At 40.1% G+C, this 14599-nt stretch overlaps 1 protein-coding gene across 1 annotated transcript in view; it reads left to right on the top strand.

Moving 5' to 3' along the window:
- The window catches only part of LOC117379073 (CUB and sushi domain-containing protein 3-like), a 319068-nt gene that overhangs the window by 231430 nt on the left and 73039 nt on the right, over positions 1-14599 (top strand). Inside the window, exons 11-13 of the mRNA XM_055225479.1 lie at positions 1256-1377; positions 12696-12799; positions 13511-13623. Coding sequence (XP_055081454.1) covers positions 1256-1377; positions 12696-12799; positions 13511-13623 — 339 coding nt within the window. The remainder of the gene's footprint in view (positions 1-1255; positions 1378-12695; positions 12800-13510; positions 13624-14599) is intronic.

Genomic DNA, 14599 nt, shown 5'->3' with positions numbered 1-14599 from the left:
TAATTGTGTGTGGGAATGTCAAAAGCCCCAACTTCAGCGCACTTTACAACTACTGTTATTTTCTGCTATTACCTAGACACCTGAGTGATTGTGTAAAACTTAGTATTTGATTATGTTCCCAACAGACTAGATTGTACCTCTTTGCCTCTCACAATTACTTCCGCTGTAGAAACCCTTTGCAGACCCCTCTGAAGGTGCAGTTGTAACTCCCGTACTAGTGGTGGGGTGTTGACTTCTAATAGATTTCAGGAGTAAATTGTTAGTGACTGTCTGTGTGGATCAATACAGCAACTGGAGCTAATCCTGTGGCATTTCACGGCCAATGGGTTCCAATTAAGTAGCGTCATGTGGTGAGATGTCACTGACAGTATCAATAACATCCATCTGACCCTCTGTTTGTGGCTCCACTCCTTTATCTGTTCTTTGTACCTTGTAGGCATTACTACTTCTGCTACTGATGTCACTTTTAAGTTAGTACTGTAATCTACAAATCAGGGGCGTGTCTGTGGAGTGGCCAGGCCTAGCACAAGCCGTCCCTGGAATCGAATTGGTCACCCCACTTAGAGACGCTGTGGCATAGTATGCGTTTCACAAAATAATATCAAAGGAACTCGATATAAACAAGTATATATTTAAATATATAAGTATTGTTGTTTATAATACTTGATTGATTCTTTCATCATGTGAATTGATCTCTGTAATTAATAAAAAAATGTATGATATGTATGTATGATAAAATGTATACCTTAAAGTTGCACTGTGGTCCTCCTCCTCCTTCTTTTGTCCAGCGAGATATTATTGCTTTGACTGGAATGTTCCACAGTAGGACATTAAATTTATCTTGCATTTATTCAATTGCAGGGGTGTTTATTTCACCAAAATATCTTAAAAAAAACATGCATTCTTACTCCAGACATGCTCGCTTCTCTATGGATCTGACCTGTAACTTGGTCTGCAGGCACCACCTGGGTTTCCACTTAGAGATATGTTTAATGCCATACTGTGGTGGACTCTTCACCAGAAAAGTTACATAGTGTGCTTTTAAAGTTGTTTGTTGTTATTGCAGACCACATTTTCTTTCTCTGGATTTGAAGTTGCAATGCTGCCACTATAATGCCACCAAACCAACTTGTGATACCTCTATAAGTGACTCTCAAAATACAAATACTTGGAGTCATTTGATCCATTATCTTGGCTTTGTTCCTTCTTTCTTCTTACTGCTGATAATAGCATTGACAGTATTCTCTCTTTACAGTGAAAACCTGTGGCAGTAATCTCCAAGGACCCTCAGGAAGCTTTACATCACCAAACTTCCCAATCCAGTACGAGAGCAACGCCCAGTGTGTTTGGATCATCACTGCGTCAAATCCTAATAAGGTATGAATATGTTTTTGTGCATAAACAATAGTTTGTTTGTTTTTTTACTTTAAATTGTAACTCAGATTGCTGCAATACTTTTGAAGAGAAAGGTTATTCACTTTTTATTGAAAAACACTCGCCCCTCTCTCTGTAAATGTAATGCTAAAATCATATTAAGCCACTTTATATGATCCTGGTATTTGTATTTCGCTATTGTGTCTGTAAGTCAAGATATGAACACTGATAACACACAAATTAGGCACCGTCTTTTCCTGAAATCACTCCTAGCATTAGCAACAGGTTGGCTCTGGATTGGCTCTTTGGTTGCTATGATACTCGCAGTCAGAATTCCAATTATTGAACTCAGCTCCAAATTTGCCCCATAACTGCTGGCCTCTACGAGCTTCATTTGACTGGAGATGAACGCTATGACGTCACACTCCCTTAGTCCACTTCTTTATACAAGCTGTGATTCCAGGAAAATTATGACACGGAGGTTTGTAGATACATTTACTTAGGTGACTTTAAAAAACAAGTGTTTTGTTTTTTTTGTACAACAGTACTTCTACTTTTGTCACTCTACGAACCAATATATTTCAGTCAGAATTACTATTTCCACCAAAAAAACAAACCCCAAACAAACAAAAAAAACAATATACCATTTTGCCCCCACGGCTGTCAGGTTGCAGGTTCTTGTTGCATGTTGCCTCTTGGGATTTGAGCGCTTTTGGCTGCACAGATTTAGCAAACCAGTCCTGATTCTATTACCTTACACAAGGCGACCTGAGCTAAGTATCCAGTGGTGCTGCTGATAACATACTGCCCCCGGTGGAGTTTAGGTGGATGTGAAGGTGGAAGTAGAGCTTATTATGTTGTGAATGGGGGATTTGGCCTGGAAATGACATGTCAGCTTAAACCACAAATATTCTTAAAGAGATATTCGACTTATCCAGTAACAGAACTGCAGCTTAACTCAGCGTGCAAGAGCTATTTTTGGGTCATCTTTGAACAGTCTATATCTAACATGCTTTTTGAGATTTGTTAGTTGAAACCTAAAACTGCTATGCAAATAGACTGATAATGTTGATTGCCAATATTTTCAGCACCAAAATGCCAAAGTTCTAGTTAAAGTCCCATTGCATAATACTCCCTGGTGGAGCCCCTCCCCCTGCCTGCTTGTCTCCATGGAAATGTTGTTCCTTTGGCTATTGACCTTCCTTTGGCTATGCGACTAAACTGCGCTTTCTTTGTGGTGGCATTTCTGGTTAAGTGGGAATCCCATTCATTTCAACTGAAAATTTGGGAAAAGTTTAGCTGCTAAAATGTGATATAAAGTAGGTTGATTTTATGTCAAATGTTCAATGTTTATGTACAACAACAAGTCAACAATGCACCGATTCTCTGGGAGGCTTTAAAACATCTTTGTAGTCCGTATAGTAACTTATCTGCTGCCAAGTACATCTGCTCCATGCAAAATAATACAACCCAAATGACAATAGAGGCGCCCACAGCAACTTCCAGAATAAGGTGGATAATAGTACAGCATAAAGCTGATCCATCTCCCTGGAGAATATTCCAAAATATGATTTTAACTTTCTGTTTCCATGAAATCATTTGAGTGATGTGACCCACTTTTACACCCTATTCCTCTGCATTGAACCCTCTAAACTGAAGTCATGTCAGCCAATGAATGTATGTATGCATACCATGTAAAATTAACTCATATTCACAAACTGACATTTTTACATAATTGAAATCTGTTAATAATAATTCATATAGGGCATACCATACAGGGCACGCTCTTCACTGTATATCAGTGTCTAGCTCTGTGATTGGTTAATCCCACTGCGGCTGGTGATGATACATTTCCCATAAACCACTGGGACTGGTTGCAGTGCAGAGTCCCACCGGAGAGAGGATTGGTATTCAGGTAAGAGCGTCTCATTCGGCTCAGGGTCAGTGTGGTCAGTGGCACTGTCGTCACTGGCAACACCTGCGTCAGCACCTCTGGGACTCACACGCACTATATATGTGCCCAGTCCATACATATACACATAAGGGTATTGTATAGATTTAGCTTTGCTTTAGAAAATACTTGTGACATGGGGGCAAGGATACTATTTCAGACACATTTCTTGGTTATTGGTTATTCAGTTCAGTTATATATGCATTTATTACACACTGGATATTTGAATTTTGTGGCTGTAGAAAACTCTAAATATCCAGAAATGCTTTACAAAATGGGGTGACACTTAAGACAATTTGGTCATATCATACTAACTCTATAATTTTAGCAGATACTCTCTTTTGTGAAATAACATTGTGGTTTCTTTTGAGTCTGATGTTAAGTTTCAAAGAGACAGCAAAGGAAACATCTTATCTTGTTCTTTAGTGTTTTTATCTGAATTGTTGTGGAGCTTCCTGTTTGGAATACAGCCGTTGTAAATACTCTGAAGTCTAGCTGCCTCCCGTATACCTCGCTTTCTATTCTTTGGCCAAAAGTAATGACGATTCACATTGGCAGAAGCAGTATTTGTAGTAGAAAGATGTAAAGACACCACAGCGTTTATGTTCTTTCAACATAACATTTTCAACTTTTTTACTTTATTATGAATACAGATTTGCTTCCAGTATATTTACAGTGCTCTCTATACCGAGGCCTCTCCCTCTCTGCTACTACATGATTCCTCTACCTTGGTTTAGTGTTATTCTCTAGTGATCCATCCTGTGCCTGACTGGTGAAGGCTGTGGTCCTAATGCCCTTCTGTACCCTTGGGGGCCATAGAGCGCTCCTGCCTGCCTCCATGTAGACTATGTAACAGCTTGACAAATCACCCCCTATGTACTAAGTATGATTATGGACCCACCACAACCTTAAATGAAGACTCGGGATCTGACGGTTACCACTCATTTTTATGGCGCTTTATCCCAAACGACCGGACCAGTAATTTCCATCAAGCGTCATAACGTACTATACTCCATCACAGCATGTTCCATACTGCGTCTCATAAACGTCTAGCATACCTGAGCCGCACAGCCCGTGTCATCGATTACCAACACTACATGCTACGAGCCGTTAGACTTCGCACATATTAACTGAAGATCCTCATTTTGTGCCTAAAACGAACGAATAGGCAGTAGAAACACTAGATTTTTAATAAGAGGCACCGAGATGACCTCTGATGGATGCTTTAAAGGCCGATGTGGACCTATGACCCACAATGATGTTTTAATCAACTACCTTGACCAGATCTGACCTACCTAGAGTTAATTGAATTGGACATGCTAGACTAAAGAAAGTGCAACAAAGGATTACATAGTGTTATCTCACAAACTGTGCTGTGTGCTGTATTGTGGGATAGGACCAACTTCTTTGCATGGTTTTCTAGTATTTAATCGAAATGCGCATTTATCTGTTTGATCTTTTCAGTTTTATGTCATCTGTTGAAGGACATTGACTTTATTTCAATATGCTTTAATACCTCACTGATTGTAATTAGCTTTGAACTAGTAGCTAATGCACTTCTTAAAGTTCTCTTTCCTCATAATGCGAATGACGATCTGTTGTGACATTTTGGTAGTAGTACATTTATGAAACATCCTCAGTATTTTGCACTAATTGATGTTAATATTCAGAGGTAAATAGCTTAGCATAATAGGATAAGATATGAAGTTAAATCATAGAAACGGTTGGCAAAATGTGTAGGGAATAACAACTCAAGGAGGCGAGGATAGTTTCTTGAAGTAAGTGTCACTTTTTGACCCGGCGACCCAAAATTTTCTATTTTTCAAGAAGTGCAGTCAGACGTCTCAACCTACAGGTCATTCACAGGGTTACAGACCAAACTGTGCATCTCAAATGAATAAAGCAAAAGCAAGAGATAAAATATACTTTTATATCTCCTTTCATGGTTACTCTCAGTATAAGAAGTATCTTTGACGAAACAATAAAAGTGAGTGATACTGACATGATCCATGTGAAGAGCTTAGTACAGTCACGGAGTAGACAAGTGTGAAAATGTGATAAATCCAGTGTCTTAATCTCCGTTTTAAAATGCCAAGATGATTCATGCCAATTCTCAATAGGCCTATGTAAATTTATAGTCTAGAAAAACGTTTGTAGATTAAGGATTAACATCTGAAATATTGTCAGATAAGTGTCATTGTATCAGATAAATGTCATGTGTTTTCCAATTTTTATTCCTAATTTGACATTATAGACACTTGATGGGAAGGGTATTAAATGCATTTTTACTCTTTTGTTGTTGTTTTTTTTTTATCAAAACAAACCACGGTGGTTGTGTAGTTGTAGGATCTTAAAAGTGCAGTTCTTTTGAGATCTTTACTGTCTAGAAATTATCTCAGGAAAAGAACAGTAGTCAACAAAGCGATAGTAAAAAGACCCAATCATTCATTTTCTTCCATTTATCTGGAGCTGGGTTGCAGGGGCAGCAGTCTAACCATGGACTCCTAGACTTCCCCCACCCCAGACACTTCCTCCAGCTCCTCCAGTGGGACCCCAAGGCATTCCCAGGCAAAATGAGTGACATAGATGAGCTTTAGTTTTGATCTGTAGTGAGAACACTTTGCATGTCTACGATTGTGACTGTGTATATTGGGAAAATAGCTTGAGCATGGGTGCACTTTCGGTTCCACTGACTCTGGCTCCAATTCACTTTACATTGGAAAACTGTGGCCCCTCTCTGTGTAACTGCTGCTGTCAGGCTCATCATTTTGTTCTTAAAATATTTGTATTGACCTGCTCTACATGATTCTGATATTTTTTATTTCGCTATCGTGTCCGTAACTCAAGATATGAACATTAATAACAGACAAATCAGGCGCCTTCTTTCCCAGAGGTCGTTCCTGCTAGCATTAGCATCGATTCACAGCGTTGCTCCGTACTGAAGCAGTGGTGTAGGTGGGAAGGGGTGTTATCTTTACCAGCCTCGCACCGGCCTGGCTCTTTGGTTGCTATGATGCTTGTGGTCTGAATTTCTAACATGCACCTTGGCTCCAAATTCACTCCTGTAACTGCCTCGATGAGCTTAATTTGACGAATGTTATGGGTGACGCCACACTCACTTAGTCCTCGTCTTTATACAGTCTGTGGTTAGTGCATATATTTCTGTTATCTTAATGGGAGTCATAGGGTAAACATGTTTCAGTACAAACTCTTAAGCTTGCACCTCTGAGCCAAAATGTTTTTCAAATAGAAAATGATCCTACAAACTTTCAGCTTTATTTCAATATATTTATATCAATAAGTGCTGCTGATGGAGTCAAAAGTTCTTTCTTCGGTCGCTTGAGGAAGCCGACAGAGAGAGCTGTATTGGCACTTAGACAGGAGTTAACAAGCCAAATGTGTGTGTGAATAGAAGCATTGGCAGTGTGGCAGTGAAAAGCCCCTCTCAATTATGAGGCTGATAGAGGGACGAGGAGGAGCTTAGCGGCAGGTGAGTGGTCATTTGAGCACTTGAAGAGAAGAAATAGAATTGGGAGAAGCAGCAAACAAGCGAGAAGGATACAACAAAAACAACAACACTACTTGGTTAATAGGCTGCTCTGGAGCTACGCTGACTTGAAATATATTTGTTTATTTATATTTTGTGCAAAGTTATCTCTTTTTTTTTGCATTCTGCTAAGTGGGTGGGCTTGGTTTAGCTATTCTTTTATCACCAGTGGGATAAATGAAAGTCACACACAAACAGAAACTGAAACCATTAGCCATTCTGCCCCACTGTGACCATATTTAACAAAACAAATGAGAAAATGTGATCTTGATATAACATCCTTATCTCCCATATTCTGTCAAAGTTAAGGTGCACAATGTAACATTTCTGTGAAGGGTATGCTACCAGCTTGTCTCCATGGATATGTTATTGCTTTGTCATTCCACAGAGTAGCATTAAACGTACCTATCTCCCAGGTAACAAGCAGGTCACAAGGTATTTTTTGTAATAGAAACACCTGTAACTAAATAAAATGGATACGTTTAATGCCAGAGTGTCGAACAGTAACACCTTCATAAAGACAGAAACATGGCAGACCCTGAAAATACACAATGTCGCTCCTTTAACTTGTACTATATTAATACCCTTGAATTTGGTGGTCCCTTTTGTCATTCCCCCTTGAACATCTTTACTCCCTTCTCCATTTGTTCTGTCTCTTGCCTAATTTCTCCCTTTTTACACGAGCCTCCCCCTCCTCCCCTACTCCCCTCCCTCCCCCAGTGTCCCAGGGGCAGTGTCCTCACATTTACCCACAGTCTCCATTAAAGAGCTCTGCCCCGATCCACTGCATTACAATGGACGAGGAAGAACAAGAGGGAGGAGGTCACTTGAGGGAGAGAATTCAGTTGTGCATGTTAGACATGTGTCAGTGTCCTTCACACAAAATATAATCTCATGCTTTCAGCCTTGTTTCTCTGTTTCCATAGTGTAATTTGCAGTTTAACTATGAGATTACAGATTTGTGGTGGTTTATGGTTAATATCTCTGTAATTACTGGGCCAATCCTCATACACCAAAAACTGGCACGAAGTTCAACCTCTTTTCTGTCAGCATAAATAAACTAAAGGAAATACTTTCCCCACAATAATTCTATAATGTGAACACAACTGTGGGTTTCAGCTTCCTGCTATACTTGACATTTTGAGAACTTTTGACCACTCAAAAAATATGTTTTAAATTGTTAATTGCTATGGTTACAGTCCTATATTTTTTTCTGAAACTTATGGATTGCAAGATATAAGTACCATGGCAGAGGAGTTTTGATTCTTATTAATGTTAGTTTGTTTCACCTCACTCTGTCCATATCCTTATCAAATCCCTGTGAGTAACTTTTACACAGTCCTGTATGCCTCCGTTGCCACCTTCCCACTCAGGTTAAATGTTAATGCTCTTCTATAGCACTCTGATGGTATTGCTTCATTTAGTTTTGGCAGAATGAGCCTTTAGAGCCAATTCATTCTCTCCTCCTCTCATTTAACCTTGGGGACGACAGGACGCCACAGCCATTACTACACTTTTCTGTTCTCTTCTTTAAAAGATCTAACTGTACTTCTATGACTCTTTGCTTTCCAAGTCATTTGTTTTTCATGTTTTCCTTCTCATCTCCCGATGTCTGCAAATCAAACCAGTTTCATCTTTTGTTGCAGATTGTCTGAATGTCTGAATAGGTAGTCATTGAACTTAAAAAGTCGATATTCAAAGTGTTTTCCTTTTCTAACCACTGAATCAGAAGTTTAGTTATCAAAGTGATGTTTTAAATGTCCAGTGTTTCAGACATGTGGGCGTTAGATACTTAAATGCAGCCTACAGTACCTGCAGCTGTGTAGTGCTCTCATGCCCATCCAACTCCTGACAGGAATCTACATCTAGACACCAGACACAGGCCTAATGTGGAATGAAATGACTACTGCACCAACGCATTGTTGAATATTTAGTGAAAGCCATTATGGCAAACGTGTCAAAGTGAGACCAAGGTAGTGAGGGGCTTGACAATGTCTGCATTAATGTACAGCTCTATACAGCTGATATACCCTTTGTAATGCCTCTGGGATCATTATGCATTTGGTGTAAAACATTACAAGCAAAAACAGCCTGACTCAAAGAAAGGAATGATTTCCTTTAGCTGATACTTCACTTTTTTTCTTATAAGCATTGGACATTTGGATTTACCAAAATGCTACTATTGTACTACTGTATTGTACTAGAAAGAGCTGAAACAAGCAAAGGGCATCAGTCTTCATCAGCCCAGCTCCTGAAGAGTGGCACTTTGTCCAGACCTAGAGATGTTTAACAATAATGAGTAATTCTAACTTTATGCGTGGTGCACCCCCTGTTCTTGTACAGTGTGAGTCTGTGGCTCAGAAGGTCCTCCCTTACCTCTGTCTCCACGACAACCAAAGGAAGTGCTTTATCAAGCAGAAATCCAATTCTGTCGCCTCATTGGCTGGGAGCCATAGATGGATGGAAAGAAAGAATGCATGAACCAATTAGAGTGAGCGAGACCGAGTGGGTGACAGGGGAGAGAGAGGGAGCAGAGGGAGATAGATGTTAGCATGAGGGCTAAGCATTTAGATGAGGGGGGCTTTGCACTGTTTCATTTGATCAAGCCACTGAAAAAGATTCCCAAGTTGGAGCAGTGTTGGACTGTTAGTGAAAGGGTTAGTGTGAGTGACTGGAGCACAGGCTGCATATTCACTGCATATTCACTGCACATTACACATGAGGCCCAGTGTTACAGCAGATCATACTCTGAGCTGAGCCTAATGCTGTGTGAACTGTGCTGAGTAGGCATTAGGCTGTTCTGTGAGTGTGCAGACAAATGAATAGGCCATTCCATCAGGGGATCACGTTTTCTCATTTGTTCATTCCATTTTTAAAATAATATTGAATACTGATGGGGGATGCCTTGGGTCTGGTCCTCAAGAATCCAAATAATAGCTTAGACATCTTGAAAACTGATTGAAATGCATAGAATATGAGCAAAGCATTCATTCCCTACCTTTGTCAGTCTGGGCTATGAGCTGTTGGAAGGCAAAGATACACACCCAGCCACGCAATCATTCCACTAATCCCTAATCAGCTGTACTTTTAGTTTGGAAGAGAAAAAGAAAAGAAAAAAACAAGTCAAATATCTTGGGAATAAAGCACACAACCTCCCCATATAAAGACAGTACATGTAATCCCCATGTTTTCATCTTCTGTCAGTATTTTCCTCTAGTGCAGTGCTGCTGGAAGAGACACCGCCTTGAGCTTATGAAAATATGGTGTGAAAATGGTGGCTGGCTAATTACACAAATAGACACATAAATCTGTATAAAGCCGCTGCTGTTTCTGAGTGTGTAATGTGCCCAAGGAAACAATGTGTCTGCATCTTTTGCCAGCCAGACTTTGCAGGTTTCGCAGGTAATGCTTTAATCCAATCTATAGCCCAACACGCCGATAACACTGACTCAGCACTGAGCCACGGGAGCATCACAGCTTCATCTCATCCTCATTTTACTTTTTTCAGGCCATCTCCAGACGACCAGCGCACACTTATCTTACTTTGAGTTTATTTACTTACTTTACCGGGTGGAATGTAAATGAATCCTTTTTGTCAGGTGTGAGGAGGTTTGTTACGCAACCAATTTGCATTTTAATCATTTTTAGATTTCTGTACATGAGAATAATAAGAATGGAGAAAATATACCTTGGTTGGTCAGGCACATAGTTACATACAAATGTACAGGAAGGGTGAGTGACACAATATGAACTGGCATATTCCACTACTAGCACTTGTGTTACTGTTCCAACTTCTACTACCACTACTACTATGTTTGGCTTTTCATGCTTTATACTAAATGATGTGCAAAGATTTTATTGTATTATTATATTATTTATTGATCTGGCTCCTGTTTTCCTTTTGCACTGGCCTGACCCTGTCCCTAGAAATCCAGGTCTCAGAACTTGAAACAGAGTGCATTGGCGATGCGTTGCTCAAAGAGAATGTGTGAATGCAAAAAACTCAAATGTCCAAATATATTCACACAAATACAACACAATTCTTCACAGCTCGGACTGGTGTTTTTGATGTTCTTTTGTGGAATATCGCATCAGGGAAAAGAAATTCCTCCAAAGACCAAACAAGGGGATTGCAGAGTTGAGGGGGAAGGGCAGTCATCCCCAAGGGTCAAGTCAGAAATCTGGTTTGAAATATTTGCAATCGTTTCATTGCTCTCTTCAAAGACAGGCTCATTATAACCGGATGTGTCCTGTTACCCACGTCCGCTCTCCTCCCTCTTTTCCATCTGCCTCTGTCTCTTGTCGTACCCGCCCTCTTGCTTTTGGTTGCTGCCAAACTGTGTTCTCTTTTTGGTCAGAGATGAAACAGGAAGTGTACGTTTAATAATTCCTGATCAGGGGTTTGTAGAGCACATGATACTGTTTTTTCGTCATTCTCTCTATTTTTTGTCAGTGCAAATAGAATTAAAAAAATGAATATGTGATGTTATTATGGAGACCAACTTCTGATGCATGCCTTATATCTGAGAATATGGTAACAAGTTGTATTTAGAGCGTAGGATGGGATTGTTTTGTTTTTAGTTTGTGTTGCTACTGCCATCACTGCTGAAGACTTTTAATAGGGTGCTACGATCACTAAACCTGCATATAGAGGATACATTTTTGTCATTTTCAGTAAATGGACGGGACATGCCTCACAAAACCTCAAAACATTGAGAATTTCCTAGCACTAGCACTGATTAATGATAGGCTACAGGGTCCGGGGTTGCCATCGTGTTTTTGTAATCAGGGTTGTTTTCGCATCTTAGTAGCTCTGTGGACCGACCCCAGTGCGCTCTAGAGTTAGTTCTATTTACTTTACTTTTGGGTCAGTCTTGTTCACATTCACTTTTCTGGTGCTATACGTGTTTGTCTTTTCTTTCACCTGTGCCGAAATATACAGTGAGGAGTATGCGCACTGGTGACAACAGAGAAAACGACACCCAGACAGACCCAGACTCACCTGCACAGACAGAGGCAGGAGGAAACTGTGACAGATGTTAAATTGATCCAAACTGCCTTATCAGGTGAATGTGTCAAACAGCAGCCGGAAAGCACACATTCATACAAATATACCTGATCAGAGTGATTTTTACCCAATTCCAAGCACTTCTACTCAGGTCGACATATGCAGTCCACGATGTGAGTAGAAGTGTTCGCCTGCTCCATTGTGCCAGTGAAGCCACTCTGAGACCTCTTCCTTGAAGTGCTCTTGGACCGGCCATTTACTGCGGTCCGGAGTGTGACTGTTGGGTTCACACCGGCCCAAGCACCGGAGTAAATGCTCTTTTACGTCGATCTAACTAGTGGCAGTGTGAAAACGACCTAAGAGCACATCAGGATTACAGCTGTTATCAGATGTAGCTCAGTTATCAAGAGCTATGTTTGATTTGAACATGTCTACCTCATACCTCATATATGGGGACAGTTAGGTCATATTTATGGAATTTAAAGAACAGAATTTTACATATGCTTCCTTTAACAGGGACAAAATAATATCAAGTGCACTGAATATTCTGAATACATTTCTGTTTTGATAATGTTTTTGTACATCCAGACTTTGTTTGAGCTTTTTATCCTTTTCTTTTCACAAATTCTGATCTGTGTCATGCACTGTTTGCAAGGCCTATTGGCATCTATAATGTATGATTTGAAATGTCTTCTGCCCTTTCGCAGCCAGTAATATTATCATATAGATTAACATGATCCTTGAGTTCTCAATGATAAATGTAATTCACTTTCATCCATCATACTGACAGCTGTGTATTTGTGTTTGAATTTCAGGTAATTCAGATCAACTTTGAAGAATTCGACCTGGAGATCGCCTATGACACGCTCACTATTGGCGACGGAGGCGAAGTCGGAGACCCCACCACCATTTTACAAGTGTGAGTATTACAACCGCCATCACTCTTACGAGATGTAAAACCCTAAAGAGAACAGCTGCCCCGATACGACTTGACGTTTTATTATGCATTTAACATGTCAAAAATACTCCTATCCACTTAAATAAATACATTTGAATGCCGTCCATTTTTGATTCTGCTCGTGGTGTACTCTGTCAGCTGCCTGTGTAGTTTTAAAGCCCTGCCTCGCAATTAGACGGATCGTAAAAACAGCAGTGAGTGTTATGCATGAGCCACTTAAAAAGATTAACTGTTCTTGACTTTTAAAAAAGGCCCAGCAGTGCCCAAAAGCATCACACGTGCACAACCTTTACAAAGTGAGTGATTTTGATTCAATTTGGCTCAATTGGCACTCTGTCATTGTTCAGCCAACTTGTCTAAAAATTAAATGAGATTTCATATTACACTAGTGTAGTGCACTGTGAAGATTGCACACTTGTAATGGCAGTGTTTAAATTTACATGTACTTACAGCAAGAGGAATCTTAGTAGATTTGATCTTGATGAAGGTGCACTATGTAACCTTTCTAGTGCAGGGATCTGCCACTTGCTTGTCCTTCTGCAACATTCTGCAGCATGGCCCTTTAGAATATTCTGCATGGAGATAAGCAGGTGGTGGACCTCCTCCAGGAAAGCCACATAGCGCACCTTTAATGTTGCAAATTACTAATTGAGTTTTTGTTTTTTGGACCAGTCTTTCAGGAAGTTTTGTTCCTGATTTGATTGTAAGCATGACCCATCAGATGTGGCTCCACCTACAAACAGACGAGAGTGTGGGGTCGATAGGATTCAAGATCAACTACAAAGGTATGTAATAATAATAATAATAATAATAATAATAATAATAATAATAATATTGTAGCCACAGCTGCCCTGAGGCAGACAGACAGCAGTGAGGCTGTCAATTTGCGGCATTGGCCCCTCTGACCACCAACAACTCCAACACACTGTCATACTAGGCAATGTTGGTGAAGTGCCTTATCTAGGGCATCCCACTGTGGCATTTGGAATGATGTTGTAATATAATTATACATTGTCTATAATAAGAACACTGTCAAAAAGCACATAATATTGATGTCAGTTAAAAGGTGATAGGCACTTTATGTATAATTTTGCCATCCGTTCACTGCTTGTCCACCAAGATGCTTAAAGTAAATTTATGATAGATAGTAAAAGATATGATCTGCTTATCGTTTCCGGAAGAATCTAAATATTGGGATTCTCAGTTTTGTTACTATTGCCTGCTCTATCTCTTAAGTGGTTTAACAGTAGCATAATGGCAGTATGGCTTCCTGTTCATCTTTCTGGTGGTCTTGATGGTGAAAAGCCGTCATCCTCTTGATCAATGTCATTGAGATTAGAGTGGGTGAAAGCGTGGGGTGAAGCTTGTAGCAGGAGTGAACTTTGTAGGCTCCTTTGAGTTCCATCAGGAGCAGATTTATGGTCCTAATGAGGTCACAGGACAGACTCTGGTCCAGCAGTGACTTACAAGCTCCAGAACAATGGCACTCTGGTTCTGATCTATCTGTGCCCTTTAGCATCAACCGACCTTCATCGTCACATTCACATGAAACTTCAGCAGAAAGCCGGAGACAGAGGGAGTTTTGTTTTTAGTTTTTTTGCTATCACATTTGCATCATATTGTAATAATTGGATATTTTGTGTTTGGTTCAGAGTTGACACCGTTTGTTGTTCTTGTAACTGTTAATGCTGAGGTGGGTCTACTGTTGTTTTGTTGTTGTTTTGGGGTGGATTACGGCCTATGGTAGCCCTTCTGAACAAA

Source organism: Periophthalmus magnuspinnatus, chromosome 11 (assembly GCF_009829125.3).
Source record: "Periophthalmus magnuspinnatus isolate fPerMag1 chromosome 11, fPerMag1.2.pri, whole genome shotgun sequence".
In the NCBI taxonomy this organism is placed as follows: Eukaryota; Metazoa; Chordata; class Actinopteri; order Gobiiformes; family Gobiidae; genus Periophthalmus; species Periophthalmus magnuspinnatus.
This window is presented reverse-complemented; position numbering and strand designations above follow the sequence as displayed.